Source organism: Pomacea canaliculata, linkage group LG4 (assembly GCF_003073045.1).
Source record: "Pomacea canaliculata isolate SZHN2017 linkage group LG4, ASM307304v1, whole genome shotgun sequence".
Lineage (NCBI taxonomy): Eukaryota > Metazoa > Mollusca > Gastropoda > Architaenioglossa > Ampullariidae > Pomacea > Pomacea canaliculata.
Window position 1 is genome coordinate 13,507,177 of NC_037593.1, and position 25,113 is coordinate 13,532,289.

At 36.5% G+C, this 25,113-nt stretch overlaps 2 protein-coding genes across 2 annotated transcripts; one reads left to right on the top strand and one right to left on the bottom strand.

Moving 5' to 3' along the window:
- Nucleotides 1-375: 375 nt before the first annotated feature.
- Nucleotides 376-23,414, top strand: LOC112562219 (glutamate--cysteine ligase catalytic subunit-like). The gene is made up of 17 exons (XM_025235316.1): nucleotides 376-897; nucleotides 1,720-1,829; nucleotides 3,193-3,312; nucleotides 3,639-3,704; nucleotides 4,319-4,432; nucleotides 4,867-4,925; nucleotides 5,292-5,512; nucleotides 12,854-12,970; nucleotides 13,693-13,831; nucleotides 14,393-14,505; nucleotides 14,830-14,922; nucleotides 15,639-15,743; nucleotides 16,767-16,848; nucleotides 17,028-17,128; nucleotides 17,812-17,929; nucleotides 18,256-18,374; nucleotides 18,810-23,414. Exons 1-17 carry the CDS (start codon nucleotides 748-750, stop codon nucleotides 18,975-18,977), a joined length of 1,995 nt encoding a protein of 664 aa, XP_025091101.1. The 5' UTR covers nucleotides 376-747; the 3' UTR covers nucleotides 18,978-23,414.
- Nucleotides 5,534-11,099, bottom strand: LOC112562220 (collagen alpha-1(XV) chain-like). The gene is made up of 3 exons (XM_025235317.1): nucleotides 11,045-11,099; nucleotides 8,092-9,096; nucleotides 5,534-7,664 (listed from the first exon to the last, which is right to left on the bottom strand). Exons 2-3 carry the CDS (start codon nucleotides 9,035-9,037, stop codon nucleotides 7,051-7,053), a joined length of 1,560 nt encoding a protein of 519 aa, XP_025091102.1. The 5' UTR covers nucleotides 9,038-9,096; nucleotides 11,045-11,099; the 3' UTR covers nucleotides 5,534-7,050.
- Nucleotides 23,415-25,113: the final 1,699 nt, after the last annotated feature.

Below are 25,113 nucleotides of genomic sequence, written 5' to 3' on the forward strand. Positions count from 1 at the left end.
GAGAGTTATAAATGGGGTCACGTACGTTCGCCCTTATCTATATACTTCTTGAAAGTCATGTTGGTGATTACACTGTTTGAATTACTTAAAGTACAATTTAAAAGCAAATTCATGGTTCGGGATGATAAGTTTTAGTAATTAATACCGATCATCATCGAGCAAAGGCAACAAAAGAAATTTGCGGCTGTTCATATTAACAGAATAAAATAATGAAAAGTGTCACTAATTAATTACTCTATCATTTTATAAAAAGAACTGGCACCCCTCGCCCTCACCCCGTGTATATATATATACGCACGTGTAGCTAACACATGATTTACGAACTCTCGTTAATGATCGGATTTATAAAATGGTGTTGATTGTTCTAAATTTTGTAAGTTTTCTGTAAGCTGGGCGGGGGCGTTCATGTCTAGAATAATCGGTGAGCAGTTGAACTGTTCCGGATTTTCGCAGGCACGTAGTCGGGCGGAAAGTGCTGTGTCATCGGAAGGTGGTTTCCCGCAATCTGCGCACGCGCACATCCAGTAAACAAAAGTGACGGAGCTCTTTTGCCGGGTTGTTAAAAAGAGAAAACTAGGATAACTGAAAGACAGTAGTTATTTTAAGTCTTAAAAGTTTATAAAACCGTAGTTGCGGAACTTATTTACTTTTTTCAGTATCGAATGTAAAGTTCGTTACATAATACATATTGACAGAGGCCATCTTCGAAGCAGACGGCAACTTCCTCAGCTCACAGGTGCAGTTGACATGGGTTTGCTTTCCGAAGGATCTCCTCTGTCCTGGGAAGAAACAAAGCAATACGCTGATCACGTCCGAAAACACGGAATCCAGCAGTTCATCAATCATTATCGTAAACTGAAAGACAGGACAAAGGATGTTCTGTACTGGGGCGATGAGGTTGGTAACGTTCGATCACGGACTTACATTTCAATTCTTGGAAAAAAGGTTTAGTTCAGTTATGTTTTCAGCACTGTATCATAAATTAGCAGATGAACCAGTTCAGTCTATGAATCACATTCTTATTTCCCTTACTTGGCTGAAATGTATCCATAATCAATAAAAGTTCAGATTATCAAACAATGAATGAAGAGCGTTTAAAAAAAAAAAGAAAGTCCGCAGTCGTCTGAAACATGAATCAAAAAGAGTGTTGTCTTGAACATGTGAATACTTTGATCGTTTTATTTACTTATCTTCGACATAAAATAAAAGTTCATGAGAGATATTGCCATAATTATTTTGAAAGTGGAACAATCAGCTACGTTACGTATTTATTTAGTGCAATACCCTCAGTCATTGGCGTTGGAACCAGGGGGGGATAAGGAGGGACCTAAAAAACCAAACTGAAGTGGCAAGAATGGGAACATCGTTCACTGTCAGTTAGAAAAATGATGACTTCCTAAAGCCTAGTAAAAACAGTTCCAGTTTTAAATCATAGGCAAATATAATTTACACATTTCATTGAAAGAAAATGAATCTTATTTGGTCAAGCAAGTATTTTGGAGTTTATTGAACAGTGTATAATTATTATTAAATTTGAAAAAACATAAATAATGTGCCATCAGTTTTTACTTTAATTGACCAGTGGGAGTGAACAGTATTAAAAAAAGTTGAGTTTGTATATTCACATCACTTTTTCTATGCATGATTATATCCTGTGCTAACTTGTGAAGCGCAGTCCATGTCTAACATCTTAAGAGGTGCTAATTTCTTATTCAAAAGGTGGAGTACCAGCTGGTGAAGTTTGATGATAATAACTGCCGTGTAAGACTTGCACTTCATGCACCAGAAGTTTTAAAAGCTCTTAAGGAGCTGCAAGAGAAGTGTGATAGGTGAGTGTACCTCAGGTAAATACCAATGAAGGCATGCTTGTTTAGTGATGAAGTGCATGCACAGAAGAAGGAAAAAAAGAGGTATTATTTTGATGTGTTGGCTTAAACTTATATTTTCTAAACACTTGAAGATACATATGAACTAGCAAGGGATTTTCTTTGGATATTTAAGTTCATATTGGCGGTAATGAAGTTCATTGATCAGACTAACCAACCAGTTTCGTTGATATTGCATATAATTATTAAAAAGATGTAAAAAAGGGACAAAATAAAGCCATCATGCACATTATGCTGAATGTCTTGAAATGGTGATTAGATTACAGCTTGTTTAAAAATAAATTGAGATAGGCTTGTACAATAGGAGCTTTTTATTAATACTTGCTTAAAATCCACCGTAGTCAGGTTATAACTGAGAGGGGTTTTAACCAAAAAAATACAAAATTCAACCAGTCTGAGTTCGTTCCACAAACCATGATTTCTTTAATACCTATAAATTCAAGTTCATTTATTTAAATGTTCAAAATAAAGATGTTAGAACCACGTCATAGTGATTTTCTTTGTCTTTTTTACTTTTGCTTTGTCATGATTACTGATCTCACCATTAATGCAGCTTGTTGAAGATTTATATGAGAACTCTTCAGAAAACAGAAATTGTTCAATACATGTGAACTATGGTAGACAAAGAGTCTTTTTTTAAAATGCCTTAGCTGCTTTGGGAAAGTAGTCAGAACAGAGATGACCATGACAAAATATGCCTGTGAACATGTTTTTGAACTGTTATCTTAGAGGGGGTTGCAATAGGGGAGGTCTTAATATCGAGGTTTATTAACTGTACTCTAAATTGGTTAGTTGGATTAGGGCAACAGAGCTAACTTTAGCTCTTGTACTCGAATAATAGAAACTCATGAAGCTGGGAAAAGAAAAAAAGAGGGCATGTGTGTGTATGTGGAGGGGTAGACATGGGCATATAAGAGTGTGTGTATAGCATGTGGTGGGTGTAGATATGTGTCTATGTGTAGGAATGTGGGTATATATGTATGGGATATAGGGATGTCTACATATGCACAGTGTGTGAAAGAGAGACAGGAAAATGTGTGTGTGCAAGAGAGACAGTTACAACAAGAGTGTGGATAAAAGACAAATTTTGGTCAAAGAGTGTACAGTGATGGTGAAATGAGGGCTAGAGATAGGTCAGAATGTCAAGTTTTATATGTGTAAAACACATGGCTGAACAAAGTTGCTGTGTATGGTAATTTTATTTCTAGAACTTCATGGGATAAATATTTTCAATGATGTAGTTAAAGATGCTGCTACATTGATGTATTTGTTTTAGGTCTATTTTGGGAACATTTTTATTTTTTAGTGAACAGCGCACAGCTTGGCATCCAGAGTATGCAGAGTATATGGTGGAGGGTACACCAGGACGGCCATATGGAGGCCTGATGGCTCACTTCAACCTTGTGGAGGCTAACATGAGGCGAAGGTTAGCATTTTGAAACATCCTGTGATGTTCACCATGTCATTGTCTAATACTTGTAGTAAAATTTATTTGTGTGGCATGTCATGGAGATTGCAATAAATTAGTAGTAGTTCGCATAGATCAAGTCTTCGTTCATTTTATTTCATTCATGGTATTGATGTTAGTGGGTAAGACATTAGAAAATGAATGCATGGTACATTTTAACAATTTTTTGTAAACATGTTTCTCTTTGTATGCAGGTGTGTGTTTGTGTGACAGAGTGAGATTCTCTTCCGCATGTGCATGTAAATATAAAGTTAAGTGCCATTAAATCTTTTTTCCTTTTTCAGGAGACGTGAGATTGAATCTATATTAAGTGCAGACGAAGTGCCACTGTCCCTTACTGTTTTTCCCAGGTAGCTTTACTGTTTTGTTAGTCCTAACAATTTAGTTTACACAAAAGATGATGGACAATCATTTCATTCTGATTTTGCTGAAATAAAATGTCAACTGACTAGAAACTTAAATTGATGAAGACATTTGCAGATTCATAGAAGGCGTGAAAATGGGACATGCATAGCTAAATCAAGCATATACTTGTGTGTTTAGTTTAGAATTGCCATAGTTATCAAAATAAAATTGAAGTATCATTTTAGCTCTATAATGTACATAGATAGATTATCAAATGCTCTAATCAATATCTAAATCTACATGCCTGCTTCATTTATTATTTGCTGTTTGTGACCATAATATATACAATTAAGGCTAATGTTTGATTATAGTTGCTGTGAAGACAGAATCCCACCTAGAAGTAATGTCTTTGAAAATAAATATTAAAGCACTTCATTTGTGTCTTAGAAAGACATTTCACTCACTAGTACAGTGAATATTGTAATTTAGTCCTTCATTCTTGTGTTGTCTAAATTTCAGAACTTTGCATAAAAGTTTTAGCTATTTTGATCTGGATAATTGATTGTTCTCTTTATTTTTTCATTCATTTAATAGGTTTTTTTTTTTGCTTGCTTTATAGGCTAGGCACTGCAGAGTTCACTGACCCTGCATACAATCCAGATCCTATAAATGGGGCTTCTTGCTCTATTTTTTTTCCTGATGAAGCAATAAACAGTGGGCATCCTCGATTCAAGTAAGTTTCATGATATCACTTTTGTTATATTTTTCTTTTTTTTTCCCCTTAATCCCATTTAAAAAACACATTTTATGTAACTGGCCAAAGGGGCTGATTATCGTTTTAGCAGAAAATACCATGAGACAAGTGATTCTTCAATTATAGCAAGATAACACCCATCTTTTAGGTCAAAAAACATAATGCCTTATGGCTACCTAGAAATTCTTGCTTTAGATTCATATTCTTTCATATGAATTTGATAAACAAGTAGATGTAGTAGTCAGACATATTAGCCTGGTAAAGAATTTAAAGATGCCTTGTGATCACAGATATGATTGCAAGAGTTTCAAAGATTTTAGGGCAATTTGTACACTTCTATATACGATAAAAAAGTTTAATTAATTCAATCACTTAATTGATCGTGTTACAACAAAAATGAAAACCTTTCTCAGAACACTGACCAGGAACATCCGACAACGTCGGAAAGAAAAAGTTTGCATCAATGTACCAAGTGAGAATTTTAAAACTTGTTTACTTAATTGCCATTTTATATATAGCTGTACTATTCTAGAAAAAAAACCCAGCTATGTCTCTGTTTTGTGTTGCTTCTGTTAATTTTCTGTTTGGTTATGATTATTAATTCTTATATCTAACAAGATTGTAGAGTTACAGATGTTTATAATGCCTCAGAAAGTATATTACTATATATTTTATTCATGTGGTGTTTGTTGTCTTTAGTTATCAGCATGATTTTGAAGCGGATTACAAATTTATCTGGTCATTGAATAATAAAAATAGTATAATCATATAGCATTATGGATGGTGTCTGTGACAATTATTAAAAAATGTGCATGTGTATGTGTTTTGCATGTAACAGTTTTCAAAGATGAGAAGACCCCTTATCCCTTTGTGGAAGACTTCTCAAACTTGGGTGACGTAACAGGGGAAGCACAGCGATCAGCAAAGCCAGACCACATATACATGGACTGCATGGGTTTTGGAATGGGCTGTTGCTGCCTTCAGGTGACATTTCAGGCTTGCAACATCACAGAAGCACGTGCCTTGTATGATCAACTTGCTCCTATTTGTCCAATCATGGTGAGTTTATTACTGAAGTTATGAATGTTATTTAAAGCCCTTCTTAACCAGCCATACCTCAGCCAGGCTTGTTGTAAACAGTTAGCTTGGTCAGCATGCTGGGATCCTTTGAACCAGTGCAGTGCCACAGTTTTATGTGTGTGCTATGCTATTCTTTGTTACTTGTCCAACATAAGAGACTTGGCTGAGCCAAATGTACCTGTAACAGAGATCTTAGTCTACCTCTCTGTGCTTGTCACAGTGATCTAGTGAAGCTTCTGAGTGAATAAGGATTAAAAGAAGACTTCACAGAAGACCTGTTTGCATTAACTCGCGATCCAGTTGAAATTAAGTGGCTGAAATATGTATAGTATGTTTTTATGTGCTCATGCATTTATGCATGCACGTTCATGTACACATTTTGAAGATCAAAATATGAGATGTTGTAGAAAGGATGAAGGCATAAAAGAAAGGAAAAAAAAAACTTTAATTCTCGTATAAATGAATTTTATGCAGAATATACATACATGTATTTGATGTTATACAGGTTATGGTAAAATAAAACATGCAGAGTGAAATAAGGCAGGATAAACCTTAGATCATGAAATCAGGATATTATACAGGTTACAGATAACTCTTGGACAAATTGCTTTCTGTTTTCACATTTAGCTGCCTAGTTGAAGGGCATTTTGCCCTAGAAACCATTTTTACCACGCTACAGTATTACGGGAAGTTTATTTCTGAATATTTCTCTGAAACTTTAAAACATATCTGAATAAGGAATTAGTACTTTTTGTGATGAAGAAGAAACCACTCCATTTGTAAATAAAATGTACTTTAACATTTGGGATTTGGAGAGTACATAGATTTTCTTAGGATTTCCAAGTGTACATTTTTCCATTTATCATTTTCACTTTTGAGTTTATTTGACTTAAAAAAAAACCAACAAACAAATCAGAGGTATATTTAACTTTAATATTCTGTTTTAGAGCTTTTTAAACACATTTTAAAATGTCATGTACACTTATAGTGCTGTTGTCATACAGCAAAACAAAAAAAGGTGATTGTTTTAAACATGCATGTATAAGCATTATTCTGCTACATAGGTCATACAAGATGAAAATATGAAGTCAGGCAAAAAAACTTTTAAAAAAATGCCTGGAGCTTAGGTACTTAATATATATAATATTAACAAATGAGTAAGCTTTGAAACATGTAGTATACACAAGAAAATGAATTGTGTGGTATTAACTGTCTTCTTGAAAAAGGCAATTTTGACTTTTCGGATCAGTAAATATTCAGACTTACAGCCATGACATTACTGAAAATGTCACTTTATTCTGTAAAGACAAGCTTACTGTTTTGTGGCAGCAGAGAAAGGAACCCATTAACCAAATAATAAAGTCCAATGTTCTTGTCAGCAGAAATGTGACTCTTAAGTAATCATTTAAGTGGAAATCATGTCAGAGTTGTAAGCAGAAGATAAAGAGTTAGTTTTTTTCCCCAAAAGGCACATTTTGATATTTTCTGCTGCAACTGACCAAAAATTGTTTGTTACACTAGCGTGCAAACATGTCCTCATATAGGAGAAAGACTGTGAACACATTGTAGTTTGCATGAACCCAGCTATCCCCATAACCACCATCTACCAACATCACATAAACCTGATCACCAAACTCTAACCGACTAATTGTTTGGATGCTAGATGAAGGATAAAACCCAGCATTTTTGTTGTCATCCGCCCAGAGGGCTGCCACAGGTCGGCTGTTGACAAAAATGCGAGCATTAACCTTAGAGCCAGGGTGGGACATGAGATATAAGGAGATGACGTAGGTGCCAGGGATGCTGCAAAAGAAGATGCCAGATGTGTTGTCATAGTTGTCAGCCAAGTCAGTCAGCTCCAGATCAAAGGGCACAATGATGTCTTTATCTGGCCCAAAATGTTTGGTTAGCACTGCTGACACAGCTGCCTGCATCCGCATGCCTGATCCAGAATCTTCACATTTACACTCACCTGGTGCACCTGGGCTGCCTTGTGGACCAGGCGGACCTTGTGGACCAGGTGGACCTTTTGGACCAGGTGGACCAGGGTTACTATTGGCATTCTGATTTTTGGACTTATTGTTGCCTTTGGCTGGTCTGTTGTCACTTTTGTTGGATTTTGCAGCAGCATCTGATACGAAATGATATGAAAATATTTGTAATCCTTATATTTCACTAGGAAGGGTTTTTGTTGCTTTTTTTTAAATGGTAGATTGGGAAAGTTTGCCCTATGTTCCACTGGGGGTGAATAGGAAGAAAAAGAAGAGTGGGAAAGTTGGATGAGTGGAAGTTTTGATGGAGTATCAGATGGATGGCAAAATTTAGAGAAGTGGAACAGCGTCATTTCTTTTTTTGAGCTCATCTGAGTTAAAAAAAATATTAATTTTTGCCGTTTCCATGCAGCTGCAAATACTCTTTCTCGACTTCACACACTCACACAAATGCATGTATATACATACACATAACAGATGCACCCCTTTCTCTCTCTCTCACACACACACACAGGTTGACTGCAAAAGGTAGATCACTTTCAACAGAGAATTATTTATCTTCTTTACCTGAGACCTGCAGGTTAGACTCCACTGCCCGTAGAGGCATGGGCTTAACTTTCTTGGGGCTTGTCTGAGTTGTTCTTTTCTGAACAGGTCTTTTGCCTTTGTTTACAGGCTGTCGCACAGCTGGAATGACTGTGGTTGTCAGTTTTTCTGTTCCCACCTCCATATGGCTCTTGATGAGTGTTGCAAAGGTGTTAGTGATCCTCTTGCCAACTGATGTTGTTGGATGGACAGGAATGGTACTTGTGATTTGAGTCTTTGATGGCTGGGTTGGCTGCTGTTTGGGAGAAGTGTTTTCTGCCTTATGTGTTGATTGTGCTTTTTGCTGCTCTTCGGAAATGTTGGTTTCCACGTGCTGGCTCTTTGTGTCCCCTTGTGTGCTGACTGACTTGCCAGGTGGTGGTGACGACCAGATGTTTTCTGACGATGATGTCTGTGATGGGTTTCTATCTTGAGATGTTTGCGTGGTCTCAGCATCAGCTGAAAGTTCACCTTTCATTGCTGCATTTGTTGACATTGCCTCTGGTAATGATGATAAACCTTTTAACGTAGATGATAGTAAAAGATTGCTATGCTCCATGGTTGCATTCTTGTGGACATACTCATCATATGGCTCTGAACCTTCTGTTGCAACATCCACTACCAGTTCTGTAGCATCTTCTATATCTTCACCTTCATTATTTTCATTATTATCGTATTCTTCCTCCTCACCATCCTCGCTATCACTACTGTCATAATCGTCAGCACCCAAATCCCCTTCGTTGTTTATATCTGTTGTTGAGTCTGAGTAGTCTATGGCATCATCAGAACCATTTTTATCGGTGAGACCATCATCTGAAATGTTAGTTGCACTGCTACCTTCTGTGGGCAAATTTCCTATGGTCTGTGCAGATGTGTTGTGTGAAATTAATAGAAGCAGGGAGCATGACGCTATGGCTAGTAGTTTCATAATTATGACTGCGGTAAAACTTCTGAAGTGGTGAACACAGCTGGTGGATGGTCTTTTATCTGAAATGGATCCAAGAATTTGTAGTTTGCTAAAAAAAAGTTTATACTGATATTGTACAAAGGAAACTAAGATTAATTTGTATGCTTGCAGTTGCACATAGATAAGTACAGTAAGCCATCACTTAATGTCATTTCATTTCACATGCCATTTTGATCTTTTGTTGGTGAGAACAATACAATTTCTGGCTGGGATTATTATCATCTTGGAGTTTTTACCTGCTTCCCATGCTGTAGGGGAAAAGGAGGATGGGAGATGTGAGTTTCTTCCCACATGTTTGGGTATTAGAAGTTTGATGTTTTTGTTACCAGAAATATAGCTGGCATTTTTAAGTGACTAAACCTTGACTAGCTGTAAAGTGATGAATCCATTTATACAGGGGAAGTGGACAGCAGAGTGGTAGAAGAACACCTGCCTCTCAGGTCTGGGGTGCTTTATACTATCTGGTTTGATACAAATATAACACTTCATGCTTTCCCCAGGACCTAGCTGCTAAATGGATTCTTGCCCCATTAGAAGGTTGTGGAATGCAAAGCAGTGAGGTAGAGGAGATGGGCTTAGTGTTCACAAAACAATGACCTCACAGCATTTCCCCGCCTCCCCCAAATAATAGACTGTGAGGTAAGTGCAGATTAACTGGCTAAATTGTTATCTGCTGTTACCTTTCTCTTACCAGATTAAAAAAGCTAATTCTAGTGAAATTTTTGATTATTTTCCAGTATAACCCTCTCCCTTTGGAAAAAGGCAGGATAGTGGTAGCACATGCAGGAACATTTCAGAGCACTGAAGCACACTGAGCTTCCCTGTTTGTTGTTATTTATTATGAAAAGTCACAACAGTATTTAAATCTAAAGTGGAGCTTTATGCAAGTGTTCTGGATATAGGACCAGTTAATTTGAACAGAAGAGATTTCTGTTTTCCTGTTCCTTTATCTTGGTTTCTTCCATGTGTTCCATTCTTGTTGGAAAATTGGGTACAAAGACAAAATGGGTCTTCATAAAGTAAGGATAAATTTTTTTCAGAAAAATGGATATTCAAGACATTTGTAAGCCACAGTTCTGTTTTGCAGTTATTTATAACCTTATTTATGAAGTTAACCAAAATGTGATGGTACTCCAAGTAAGTGGGGATTGCCTCATGGGGCAGTGACTGCTGAGTGTGTGCATACTTAATGTATGTAGTTAATATGTAGTATAATATATTCCCTCAGAGAGTACATATTTCTTTTATATACTAAATTCTTTTGTGAAGAAAAGAAACAGCTAGGGGTATATTTGCTACAATTAATTTGTTAGAAGTAGAGTGTCAGTGCTGAATAGATGAATCATGATGCAAAAGACATAACACTTTGTTATTTCATTGCTTTAGGTACCAGGTGGTATGTGTCCAGTTTTTCCTCAAGCTTGATTTGGTCTTGCTAATTAGTCCCTTTGCCAACTGTTGCTTTGTGAAAATTTCAGCAAAACCAAATAGTTTAAAACGTATTTATGGGAAATTTTTAGTGTCAGAAATAGAAATTATTGTATGTTTCTTAGGCCGCTTTGACAAGAACTTGTCACTCCACCTGCTTGTCAGTCCTTCTGTGTGCTTCTCTTTCTCTCTGTCCACCCCACACATCTGTTTATCTTTCTATACATTAATGGAATTTGTTTTTTTGGACAAACAAAATTTAAAGTAAACATTAATATCTTTGCAATAAAAGATTGAATATGAAACATTTTATAAAGCAAAAATTGAAAAATATCTGTAATGGAGTATAAAATCAGCATCTTTATACAGGGTAGTCATTACTCAACATGAACATCTGTATCAGTTCCTTGTTTGAAACAAGTAGATAGCTGCTTATGGAATGCATTCATGAATAATCTTTAACACAGAGATCACAAACATGTAAAGTTTGATGTAGTGCTTGTGACAACACTAATGTGCAGTAATGAACTGATGACTTACCTTTTAAGTGTTGTCAACCTGAAAGGCACTGGCATTGTATATAAGCCATCTTCAGGAACAATATATGCACTGTGCAGAGGTTCGAAGCCTTTTATAAGGTGACCAGTATAAAAAAAATGGGGAAAGGCCATAGCTCAGTTGATCTTTGGAATAATTTTGAGAATGATTGGATCCTCAACCTTATTCTTGTGTACTTGGAGGGTGGAGAGAAAGAAGGAATATGGAGTATTCAGTCAGGTTTATCAAAAGGTTGCATAACGTGGGTGTACTATATAGCTGTTTTGCAGGTACAGTTGAAATAAAGACTTCCTATAAAATTTGTTTTCCTTTCACAAGCCCTTGGCAAAATGATTTTTAAAAAGCCCAAAATGCTTTTTTCTTGCATAATTTTGTCGCTTTTCTGTTACTAAAACAATAAGATCAGTGTGTGTGGTAATGCACAAGCCCATCGTGCTACTGGGCTACAGAAGAACAGCGCCCGCCTATGGTTAAGATCATGGCTAAAAGTTTCTAACCTCTCCTTCCGCCTCCTTGGTCTAGCACACATCCTTTGTTATCCTTGCTTGCGAGCAAGCACATTGGTCAGATTGATCAGATTGTTTTACCCTGGCAATGCAAACCTCAGGGCCAAGGGGGTCATACCTGGTGTAGCTGCTGGGTAAACTTCGCTGCAGACACCCACCTGAGATGGCCAACACATCGATTGTTTATACCTGTCATGAGGATGCAGCCTCTTGGCGCCAGGTCAGCCCTGAGCCCGTGGTTTTGCCCAGTGATTTCAAGGATCAAATGGAAGAATGTGTATGATTTCACAGCTGTGGGCATGTTCGTTAGTGTGATCATATTCAAGAATATGGGAGATTCTGCTGGTCCGTCAAAGGGCTCAGTCAGTTAAAATGAGGACAAAGGTTTTCATAAATCTTTCTTTGTTTCTCAAAGGTATTATCATTTTGTATAAATACGTTAGTCAACTGTGTTGATTTAGGTCGGTGATACTGATCTTTTGCCTGCTAGCCTTCTGGGGCTGTGGTTATAAAGCAAGAGTAAATTATTTACCCAGGGAAAACTGTGGAACTTGAGGAAAAGCATCTTGTTTCCAAAGTCATAAAGCAAGTGTCCAGACCTTGCGGACACTGCTTTGTGTTTCTTTGCCACCACTTTATAACTATGGCTCCAGGGTAAAACATCTGCAGGGTCTGTACACCACTTATAATGCTTGGAAATTTTCTTTGAGTTTCCCATGTTGTCCAAGGGCAAGGGCAATGACTTGCCCTTGCTTCATTACTACAGCTCCAACCAGGTTTCTCTGAAGTTTGAGAGTTTTCTTTGATAAACAAGTCCCATTAAAAAATAGGAAAATTGCTTGCAATAAAGGAGGAATTAGTGAACATTAAATCATTTTTCAGTATACTTTATACAGCAATTAAGTCTATCAAATTATTCCTTATTTACATCTTAAATCTTGCATCAGTATAAAGTTTGCTAGATTTACTAGCCAGGTAAAAGACAATTTTTGTGAAGAGGACAGTCCTTCTCTGACATCTTTGTATGGACAGGTGGACGAGAAATTCTTTTATATTTCTATATAGTTGTAGAGAAAATATGTGACTGCAATTGTTTAAATACATAGAACATGAATATATGGTGGGACTTGTAAAGCTATTATACAAAGTCCAACTTTAACGAACAGGATAAAATAGCCACACAGATTTTATGTAGACATCACTTCACTGCAGTTATATTAGACAGCTGAACAGCTAGTGAAATTGGGCAGAGAAATCATGTGAACACTTTTATTTCTTGTTTTAGCTTGCACTTAGTGCTGCCTCCCCCATTTATCGTGGCTACCTGTCGGACATTGACACTCGGTGGACAGTCATTTCACAGTCAGTGGATGACCGCACTAGAGAAGAAAGGGGCCTTGTGGTGAGTGATTCCATGGAGTTGCTTTTCTTGCAAAATAAACTCCAAAGAAGCAAGATTTTACTTGTAGTTTGGTGAAATGTGTAAATTTATTCATTTTCACACTTTTAAATTTATCAGGACTTAAAGATCATGTACCGTAATATGCACTTTTATCATTTTGATGCTTTTTTTGTGTACAAGAAAAACAATTTTCCTTCATATCTGTTTTACGATATATGTACAAGCAAGATTCCTTGGTATGTTATCCTTTTCTTTACATTTTGATCCTTTTATTGGTTATTTACTTAATAAATGTGGACCATCAGTGCAGCTGTAATTATCCTCTCCTTTCAAAATTTTTATAAGTAATGCAATTTTTTTCAGATATTATTTTTAATAATATAGGGTCAGGCGCTGTGCTGTAACAGATTATTAAAAAATAAATATGTGAGCAAACTTTATTCCAAGATGAAAGACATTAAACATAATTAAGCATGCTTAAATAAACAAGTCTGGTGCTATAGACTTGTGCTGTTATATATTCATGCTAATAAACATGATTGAATTTCAGCAAAAACTGACATAAAAAAATCTAAGAGTCTTGTGTAACAGCATTCCGGTACATATGAAAGTGTACATATAAAACCGTGTTGCAGTATTCTACTAATATGCTAAAATACTATTTGATTATCTATCCCAAGAAAGCTCTAGCCTATGGTGCCAATGATTTCTGTTTGTATCAGCCACTGAAAGAAAACAAGTTTCGGATAAGCAAATCCCGGTATGATTCTATAGACAGCTATTTGTCACCCACAAGTGCCTGCTACAACGATATCAAACTGACAATGGATCAAGAGATATACGACCAGTTAACTGCTGAAGGTTTGAAGTTACTTTAAAAGACTTAATTAGTGTAAATGCATTGAGACAGTAGCAGCTTTTTAATGGTCATGATTATGATCTCATTGTTTCTGTCCTCAAGTATAGTTGTCCTATGAGATCATTATTTTTCTTCCTGTTTTTCAGTCTCCTCATGCTCTGGCCTTTCCTTTTTCTCATTTTTTGCCATTTTCTCCCACTTTACTCTCCACCTACTGAACCCAACCTCAGTCACTCATGCAAGCACATACTCACCCATGCATTGATGCATGGCTTGCACGTTAAGCCCAGGAATTTGTGAGAGACTTTTCCTGTGCAGCATCTCACATGCAGGAATGGGCCTTTGAACACAAATGTACTGACAAAACCCCCATTTCCCTCTATACTCTGATTGTGACACTTAGTACAATGTGTGCCACTTGGCATTGTCAAAAATATATATGTGCATTGCTTTGGTTTGTATATTTTGTTGTTTTTTTTTTAACACTGAGTTTTATTCCTATGAAAGTAATGTTCATAAAGATGTAAACTTTAATTCTCAAGATCATCTTTATTTAATTGCAGGAGTTGATGTTCTTCTGGCACAGCATCTTGCTCACCTGTTTATTCGTGACCCAATCTCTGTATTTTCGGAGAAAATTGACCAGAATGATGAAGAAGACACAGATCATTTTGAGGTAAATCTGTGTACTGACAATGTATTAAGCAGCCTACCTTAAATTTCTTGTATGTTTGGAGTCATTCATGTGTCTAACAATCGCTATAAAGAGGAGAAAGTTTATTGCTTATTGTGTTAATGTTAACATATTATTGTCCAGGATTCTTGTTTTTGAAGCTCGCATACCCAGTGTGTAACTTTACTCCAAAATTCTTACCAGACTTCTTCCTTGTGGCTCATGAATGAGGGTATTTCATCAATTATTCCATTCATTAACAGTACACACTTGTCAGCAATTAGTGTCATTTATTGCCTATGGATGGTTGCTTTTTTGTGTGGGCAGAATATTCAGTCTACCAACTGGCAGACTATGCGATTTAAGCCTCCTCCTCCAAATTCCAATATTGGGTGGCGTGTAGAGTTTAGACCTATGGAGGTATGAACAGGAAATTACATCTTTGGATGATATTACTGTTGTCATTATGGCTACTTTATTGTGATGGTGATTTGATTCAAACTGGCTTTTTAGTTTTGTTTTCATACATCCTTAAAATCTAATACATTTCACCCCACTTTTAGCCACATCTTTTATAAGCATGTCTTGTGTAAGCTTACTGCAAAAGAATAATAGTTCAGCCTGATGTGAATTTGGTTTGATTTCCTGGGCTTCAGACATAAGTATGAAAATATTGTGTAGTTAAATTTTAAATCCAGAGAGCATCTGTAGGTTCAAAGTGCTTTTTGGGTGGCACAAGTGATGCCTGAACAGAGGTATTAGGCATAATCTCATTGAAAAGAGAGATGCTGAGAAGTAAGGCAGGGAACTGTGAAATATCTTTAATAAACCATGTGAAAAATTCTATTTTATTTCTTTTTAGAAACAAAAGGTAAAGCTTGTTGCATTACATGTTCTTGAGTAACACATTTGTTCCATTCATATAAGTGAAATACACTGTCAATGAATAATTGTAAAAGGAATGTTAAGGAATACAGTATCAAACCATTACTACGCTAAGTAATTCTTTAACTGCAGGCTCTGGTGCAAAATTTAATTTGTGTCTAATGGTCATGTAAAGAATGTAAGTTCAGTTTCGAGATATTGTCAGTGTCGGGTGTATGCATGGGATTACTGTTACCTCAAACTTGTGACAGGCCCAGCTGACAGACTTTGAGAATGCAGCATATACAGTTTTTATCGTGCTGCTTACACGTGTGATCCTATCATACAAACTCAATTTCCTCATTCCAATTTCCAAGGTGAGTAGGTGGATTTTAGGCAGTTTCTCTTCCCCCTCCCTTTTAAACCACCCCCCCCTCCTGACACACACACACAAATGTACAACATCTCTGCGATGGATTTTTTAAAGGCTAATTCATTGATGACAGGAAACAACCCTTGTGGAATTTGCACTTAGTATACTTTGTTGGCAAGAAAATGTGTTCCAACATCTGAATCTAAATAACTCACAATAAAGGCAACCATAATTCATACACTGTTCTGAATAACAATTATTACAGTATCTGCAATCATCTGCAAGAAATATACTTTTATTTTTTTTTTCTTCATATTTTTCTTTTTTTTAAGGGGTGGGGGGGGGTGAGTGAAGGTGAGCGAAACAGAAAGGTTTGGTCATGAGGCTCAAATAAAAATAAAAGAAAATTTACTTATGTATAAACAATGTAAAATAATTTAAGATTTTATCAATCCAAAACAGAATTCAAGTTAGCATTTCTGCTTTTTAAAGTGTAAATTCATAGAGTAAGCAACGAAATGCCTATGTACATCCTAGTGCTAGACTGATTTTCAGGTATTTTTCAAATACAGCAAAACATATGATCGGATGCTGTTAATTGTTAACTCTTTCTATACAGTTTACTCTGCTAATGTGAACTTCTTCACAGCTACAGCTAAATAGTATTGCTGCATCCATATCAAATGATTTAAAAAACATAAACCTATACCCAAAAGGACCAAGGATATCTTCTCTCATTCATTTTTGCACAGGATGACACATTTTGGGACCATCTTTTCTTATCAAATCTACTGGAAATGATTTCTTGTGCATTTAAGTGTGAATTGAAAGGATGGATTATCAGCACCTTGTTTTGACTGCTAATGAACTCTCAAAGAAATTTGGTATACCTTTATTCAAACACTTTTTATATATTTAAATTTAAAAAACGACTTTTCAGGTATTTACAGAATAATTTCAGATCTATTCATGTAAGCCTAAGTCCAAGTATTTGATGAGTGACCATCACTCTTTTGATGCATTTTAGGTTGATGAAAACATGAAGACAGCCTTTAAGAGAGATGCAGTTCATGTTGGTCAGTTTTACTTTCGAAAAGATATTATCACAGGTGAGGCAGTATTTTTTCGTCTGCTGGATTTATTAAAAAAATGCATGCATAGGAACATGTCTTGGCAATGACAGCCTACAAACAAGAAGGGTTTCTGGGCATGGCAGATAAGTCTGTGCTTCCTTAAATTTACAACTGCTAAGTAATTTAACCATAAATGGTTTGATTTTGTTTTTCAGAATGCTCTCCTGCTGTGGCAACAGAGTGTTGTCGTGCTCAGTGTAAAAGAATGGACAATGTTTACAAACTGATGACAATCAGTGAAATCATAAACGGAAGTGTAAGTTGCATTCTTACCTTAAATGATTCCATTGCTTCTGTAGACGTGGTTGCAAACTAGGAATTTCTACAGTTCCAATAGGCAATATATGATGTTGGTGACTAAATAAAGAATGGATTTAGTGTCTATTAGATTTTTTTTTTTTGGCAAAACATAAAGTGTGTGTCAGGAACATGCACAAATGTCTACACCACACAAACATTAAATTGCTGACCAGTACTCTTCTTTCAACAAACTCAGCATCTGCACATTGGCTTCCCATTCTGTAGTCTCACCTCCAAACATCCTGGCTTACTGTTATTCTGACTTTGGGTTTTTCTTTCTCTCAGGTTTTTTTAATGCAACTTTGTTTTCTCCCTTGAACACTATTCACACACGTACTCACACTTTTTCTCACTTGTACACATTAATACACACTATGACAAGCTAACCCAAATTACTGCCAGTACATGCACATGTGTATGACTGTGTGTTGATAAATAACTCAAGGAATGATATTTTAAACATTCTATTACATTTTATTGAACACGTGGAATCTGAAACTAGAAGAAGATTGCCTTTGAACTGAAAAATGGCTTTTTTGAAGTGCATTTGAATTACTTTTTAAATTTGTACCATGGAGTAAAGTTTGTAGTGATAAGTGTGTTGAATAAATGATTTAAAAAGTCTCATATACTCTACAGGGTGAATTTGTGGGTCTGGTGCCTCTGATTAATACATACTTGAACAATATTGAATGTGACGTGGAAACACGATGCACTGTGCAGCAATACCTGCAGTTGATTGCAAAGAGAGCCTCAGGTATGATTGTGTCTCAGGTGTGACTAAAATCTCTTCAGACTACTGCCAGTTTGGCTCCAACCAGGTGTCAGAGCGATAGGTTGTTTATAAAGACAAGTCAGTTCCAAATAAATTGATTTTATAGGTAAGATCAAAGAATAATAATAAAAAAATAGTGAGAAGGTGGGAACTTACAGTTAGGATTTTCAGCTCTTGTAAATTATAAAAGCAGTGAGTTATCAGAAATGCTTTGTGAGATGTGGGCAAACATAGCTCGCATACCAAGAATCTGTGTAAGAGGGTTGTGTTGGGGACCTCTAGAAAGGGATTCCTTTGCATTGCTGCAGGGGAGCTCAAGACAACAGCATGCTGGATCAGGGACTTTGTGGCTGCCCACCCCGAGTACAACAAAGACTCTGTTGTGTCTGAGCGCATTGCCTATGATCTACTTAAGAAAATTTCACAGGTGAGAAAGTAAACCATAATTTGCAATTATCTTTTAATTTTAGCTAAGTGCATTTTGTTAAAGCATCGTTTGTTTATTGAGCTTATTTCTGCTGTACTTGAAGTTAAATGAGTGGACATACCATGCAGTACTGATCCTTACACAGCTAATGGCACTTCACACATGAAAGGACAAATAGAGATAAATTATAAACAGCACACAAACATAATCAGACCTATACATCAGCATACCTAGACTTTATCAGGAACCATGTACACAGAGTATGTTTCAACATCAGCGCCATTGTCTGGTATTATTTAAACCTGTATGCTATAAGTAGACAAAAAGGTTGTCTGTTGTATGAATTGGAGATGAAAATTTTCAGACTAACTGTAATGTTATATGAAGGCTTGTTTTGATTTAAGTCTTGATTATTTCCCCCCACTGCTTTCACAGTTATCTCGAGAGGAGGTAGAGGAACCTGGGCTCTTGCCAGGACACCAAACGCTGTCAGCAGACACAATCCCGGCAGCTGTGTCGCTTGCAGAAAATTATCTTAATAACAGGAGTCCCATGTCCTCAGTTGCCTCAGCAAATTCTGAACTTCCAACTGCCAGTAACTAAAAGAAAACAATCAGGTCCTCACCTTGGAGCAACAGTCTTTGTAATTTTTTGTTATTTTTTCTGTTAAACTGGAGAAGATTCTAACAGCACTTAATTGTTTTTTCTCACATTCTATGATAATAGTGAATGATGAAGTGGAATATAAAGAAATCAGTTTCACTAAGCTTGATCTAAAGAAGAATCTGAGAGATGGTGATTGTACAGCATGAACATGTATATAACAGTTTAAGGTTCAAAAAGTTCTGAGTAAATGAGCCTCAGAATCTGTAACAAATGAATCTCTATCGTTCAAGATGTAGATTTATTTTGCTGTTTTCATTGCAACTTATTATGTTACTTGTAAAAACATAGCAAAAGTTATCAATATGTGAAACTAGATGTGCACAAAAATAATTTTGAAAGTCAGGAACTCTAAGGCCAAGGAACTGCAACAGCAGCATTATTTTATTTGAAGATATGAAGACAAAAGTGTAGAAATATCCAGATGACATTCAGACATGCTTCTCCATTAAACACGCTAGCTTATTTTTATGATTCTATTAAGTTCTTCATTTTACATTTATTTCCTTCATTTGCTCTTTGTTATATAAATTGCAAATGTAATTGACTCTGCCTAACAAGAAACCTGTTGTTTAGTAAAGCTTTGGAAATTGGACGCAGGAAACAAAACTAAAAAATAAAAAAACAACCACTTTAACAGTTATCTTAAATACTGCTCTAACACATTTTGAATAAATCGTAATATTAGAGCAAATCATCCATAGCAATATGTTTCACCAGCTCTGACCTTTCACCTCTTTACGTTTATTTTAGTCATTACTAACGGGAGCAAAATAATAAAAAAAAAAAGGTTCAGAACCCTGGAGGAAGTGTGTTGCTAAACAAATTTAAGTGAGCCATGCTATTCGCAATGTATGTCTGTTTTGCAATAGTGAGTGCTTATATGATCCTGAGTTTGTTTAACTAGGTGGTTTGCTGTTTTCATCACCATCCACTGCACATGTACGAAATTTTCTGAGTCTTCAGTCCTGAAGTTGAGCTCTGATCCTCTTCAGTTACTTTAATGTATCTGTTGCCCGATTGTAGAACCATCACATCCAAGCAACTGTTCTTTAGTCTCAGGATCTGGTCACCGCTTGTCAAATTCTTGAATCCTGGAATAGTTGCCGCAAAGGCTTGGATTTTATTTGCTGCGGGTTCTATCTGGGCTGCCTCTGACTCAGCACACTGCGGCAAACCGGCTTGGAAATCATCGTTTTGAAGGCAGCTACCAACGTAGCGATGAGACACCTGTCGGCATCAGTTAAATCATCAAAAGCGTTGATCGTATAGCACAATAAATCTCTGGAAACTCTGCTTAAGCTTTCACTTGGCATGTCATTTTAGGACAATCCTAGTGTGTTTTCTTAGGAGCATACGAAATTTTTAATAAAACGATTTAAACCGAAACCATCTTTTCATAAGACATTAGTATTAATGTACTTATGTAATTTAAAATCATTTAAAAGCAAACTCTGGAAATCTTGTTGATTATGTATGTATAGTTTTGTTATTTTGTTTTGTTTTTTGTTTTTTTTTCCTCTGGAGTAAACTGCACGTATGCATGAAAATAAAGGCACAGACAGGCATGAACGTGTCCACTCACATGCGCACACACTCTTCTTTGTTCTTTTAAGCAATTTGGAGACACTAGTAGTTGATGTTGCCTTTCGTGCTTACCATCAAGACACTTGCAGTCACATTTTTTTTGCTGGTTTAAAATTATTGCATTATTCATTGTCTGAAGGATCTCTCTTGGCATGAATCTGTTGCCTCCTAGGTTTTTGAAATGTGTGATAAAGCACATGACCAATTTTGAAAGAAATTTTGTTCTCATTTAGCTTACGATCATGTTTTATCTTGTTCAGGCATTTGCTTCCAATAACCCCCTGTGATCCATTCAAAACGATGTTATTCACCACTGCTGCATTTAAAGGGTTTTTGTACATCGCTGACTGTATCTAGGCAAATTGTGTACAGGTTTTTTTGACATTAGTGTTCAGCTATCAAAATATATGGTTGTTAGTATTTCAGAATACTGTGGCAGTGTAAAATATTATAAATATTTGTTTATTGTTATCTTTTGTATAGTATGCACAAATATAGTATTGATAACACTTCTGAGGAGTTAGGTTGTAGGGACAATCATGATGCAAAGATGTGATTCAGGAAGGCATCCAAGGTTAAGGATTACTAAAATGAGGTTACATTTGCACACGGACAAGCCGATCTGAGTCTTACATTCCACTTTATGGACACAAACATAGAATAAAGTATTGTGCTACTGTATAAATATCCCATCATTGTAAGGAATGCTGAAAGGATCTGGGAGTATGGAGTCCACATTCTCATGGGTTCGGGGAGGCTGGTTAGAACAGTTAGGCAAGTGTTCAGCAGCGGTCACTTAAGGTTTTGCCTTAAGAATTTTTGTTTTAAAAGTACGACTTCTTTCTCGGGTTCAAAATGCTAACATTGTGGCGAGTTTGATAACCCCTTTAGTTTAAAAAGAAAACCTGAAGGAAAAACAAGGAATATTAGTATTTGAATCATTTTTTTAAAAAAAGCATGATTATAATTCCATAGTATACACTTGTCTGAAGTTGTGCAGTATATGTACTGTCCTGTAATCAGAATGGATCTTAGAGATGTAAGGATACAAATTTGAGGAGGATCTGCCAGTTCCAAAAGAAGTTATCTGTGTGTATGCACTATTATGAAAAACTTTGAGCTCATTTGGGAAAAAGAAATGCGTTAGATATTTGTAAAACATTTTTAATATTTCAACAATATTTATGGACATTTATTATTTGCAGTACAGACCAGAAAGGCTGCTTTTTTTCTTGTTAAGTAAGGGTAAATATAATTAATGTCTTTTGGGGATACTGGTGGCTAGGAAAGGGGGTAGTAGTTTTTTCTACGTAAGATTTCCAGCTTGTATCACTACAACTTCAGCAGATATTTGTAGGATGCCTCCTCCAGTTCCTGACGATAAGATAAAAGCCACCAAACTTGTGTATGATTGTTTTATTGACAATCTCATTGTCCACATTATAAGGACCCACCAGGGACGCATGCTATAATGTTCATGTAGAATGCCACGCTGTTATAATGTTTAGTTCTCTGGGTATTAAATACTGTTTTTGGTAAACTGTTCCTACGCCATACGTAGGAACGCTGTCACGGAAGACATGTTTGCTTTGTTTCGCTTCTCTACACAATTATCCTGCTGAATGTCGAACCCGTTGAAGGAACGTGTCTTCCATGATAACCAAAACCGGTTGAGTCTATATAACCCAAATACCAAAGGCTTAGTGCACAATATGTCACTATCCACTAGAGGTTAGCTGGATAGCTATAGTATACGTTATTAGCAGTTTCACTAACTGCTAGGCATTGACTAGCAGAGTATTGCTTTCGGCTTCAGTTCGTATCCGCACGATGTGGCACATTAATGTCTTGCTAGACACATCATATGTCTGCAAATGAAGCACGAGGCACTTCTCGTAACCAGCCATTGTCTGAAATATGGATAATAGCTACATCATGCGTTTTGACATCTGATTGCTGTTGCATAATAAATTCTCGGAACTTTTGTTATCATGTCTGCCGATCGTTTTTGTGCTGTTGAACACTCGCATATATACTAGAGAACAGAAATATAATGAATCTTAATTTACTGAAGATGGCATATTTTTTTTTTTTTTAAAAAGCTGAGCATTTGGTATTTAAATCGCAGACAGGTCACATTTCATCTTCACTTAAGGGTCTTTAAAGCCAGATGAGGTCGCAGACAGAAATATTAAAATTTTCTTTCGCGTCTTGCCAAACAAATAAACCTAGAAAAAACTAGGGCCCGACTAACTGAAGGTGCAGATGGCCTGATCGAGTGGTTTCATTATCTTGATTGCTTCATTGTCTGCGCGAATGACGTTAAACGGCGCCTGATTGTATATTTCATCTTTGCAAAAGTTCTTGAGCGTGTGCTTCTAATTGCCAGAGTATTGATGTCTCAGCAATGATTCTTGCAGTCTGTTTGCACCTGGGGGCGACTAGTATTCCAGAAACTCGCATCCTTCGCCGGGTTACGCGGCTTTGTATTCATCTCATCTGTTCCTCACATTTTTGAAACAGTTTATTTGTCGTGTTAAGGAAGCCACCTACTGAATGCTCTTTACTTCTTTCTTATTACTTTGTTTTGCGATTAGCTGTTCACATATATTTTTTAATATATAATTTACTTTCATGGTGATGCCCGCCTGGTTCAATTTTTTCCCCTCGGGTCCAGGCCTGATCGAGCAGTTAATGTGACCGTTGCTTTAATTAAAATATTTTTGTATTTTTTACAACATTTGATTGGTTGCACAAATGCGATGATAACATGAACAGTTTCATATCTGCCTTCGGTGTTTCGTTTCTTGAAGTGAATCGTGGAGTTGTCTCCCTCGTCACTTGTCTCCCCTGAAGGTGTTCGTCTGTCAGCTCCTGTCTTTCTCCTTCCTTAACTCTCTTTTATTTGTTTCTATATTTATCTCCACGTTTGCCTCTTTCTCTTTGCGTCTTACGTGTTGTTTGTTTTGCTATTTGCGGTGGAGTGACGGAGAGAGGGGGTTGGCTTGCCAACGGAGCCGCCAGCTAAAGGCAAACAAGCCGCTCAGCAAGTCGGCAGCACCTGCACAAGATCGATCTGAATCTTACAGACTGATGATCAGAATACAGATTGGACATTTCCGCGAGTGTGTCCTATACTTCGACTGTAACTTCACTTTAGGATGAAGAAGACTAGATGACTTCACTTCTCCCCAAACGGCCTTTTGTCTCTTGAACTCTACATGATGTGTCTCACAAGATCTCTTTTAACCCTTTCAGTGTCGGCTTGTTCCGCCTTCGTCTCTACAGAAAGTGGGGGACAACATAATACGCGATCCTGCGACAGACAAGTGAATTAGATTGCGATTTCCATCACTTGAGAACAAGTCTCACATCGCCCGACGAAAGGATTTAAACCAACGAGTCAGCTTCTCATCGCAACAGAACACTAATTAATCCATCAAAATCACTAAAGACTGGCAGAATGTCGCTTCAAATCTCAAACCAGCGATAGAAAAAAAAAAACTTCACAGAAGTCCCACTAAAAGGTTATTTAAAATCCTGATTTTAAAAAAGTCGGTATTTTTTATGCTAGCTTCGGAAGATAAATTTCCACAATGCATTGAACTACTGTCAGTATTCCTGGCTACATACTGAATTCATACACCGACATTGCACTATAAGCTGTGTTTGCTCCCTTTTCAGTGACTTGAAATGTAGACAGGTCTGGGGGAAAACATGGTCACGTTTTGATTCACGAAATTAACAACTGGATTTACTTTTTAGAAATTAAAGTTAAAAACAATTCTCGAGATGACGTGTAGTTATTTATGGGACTACAAGAAAATACAGCGAAATAATTATTTCACACAAAAAAAATGTGGTTCAACCTAAAAATATGTACATGACGCAAAACATAGCAGGAGATAATAAGATATTTAATCAAAGATTTTTTAAGCTTTTTGACTTGTGCTTTAGAAAGAGTTTCATTTTTTTGTGAAATAGAGTGATGTCGCACCCAATTAAATATATTTATAAAACATAACGGAGTAGAAGGGTAAAAACGGCTGCTGGAAAGATTGCACACGACTGCTCTAAAATTATATAATTATATATAACACGGGTAAAACAATCACGAAATTCAAGTTAATTAGCCGTAGTTTGATTACTGTGTGTGTGTGTGTGCGCGCGCGCGCGTTCATATGTGTGAGACACGAGGAGTCGGGATGGAAGAAGGAAGGCAGAAATGTGATGGGTGGGATGAAAAATAACTGCTGACCCGGAAAACGGACAAGGGTTGACTGGATTGTATACTGTTTTTATAGCTTATCTAACATGTTTTTGATTTTAAAGCCTCTTGTAATTATTTATCGGTTCCCTTCCAAGTCTACTTCTGTGAATTAATTTAAACGACAGATGCAATTTCATAAGTAGGCACTTTTGAAAAGCTCATCTAACTCAAAAAACGAAACGAAATTAATAGGCATTTTTACAACAAATGTCAACAGCA

Coding starts and splice junctions, on each gene's coding strand:
- LOC112562219 (XM_025235316.1), top strand. CDS start 748: ATGGGTTTGCTTTCCGAAGGATCTCCTCTGTCCTGGGAAGAAACAAAG. Junction 898..1,719: donor TTCTGTACTGGGGCGATGAG/GTTGGTAACGTT, acceptor CTTATTCAAAAG/GTGGAGTACCAGCTGGTGAA. Junction 4,433..4,866: donor AGTGGGCATCCTCGATTCAA/GTAAGTTTCATG, acceptor AACCTTTCTCAG/AACACTGACCAGGAACATCC.
- LOC112562220 (XM_025235317.1), bottom strand. CDS start 9,037: ATGAAACTACTAGCCATAGCGTCATGCTCCCTGCTTCTATTAATTTCA. Junction 7,665..8,091: donor GTCTAACCTGCAGGTCTCAG/GTAAAGAAGATA, acceptor ATTTCGTATCAG/ATGCTGCTGCAAAATCCAAC.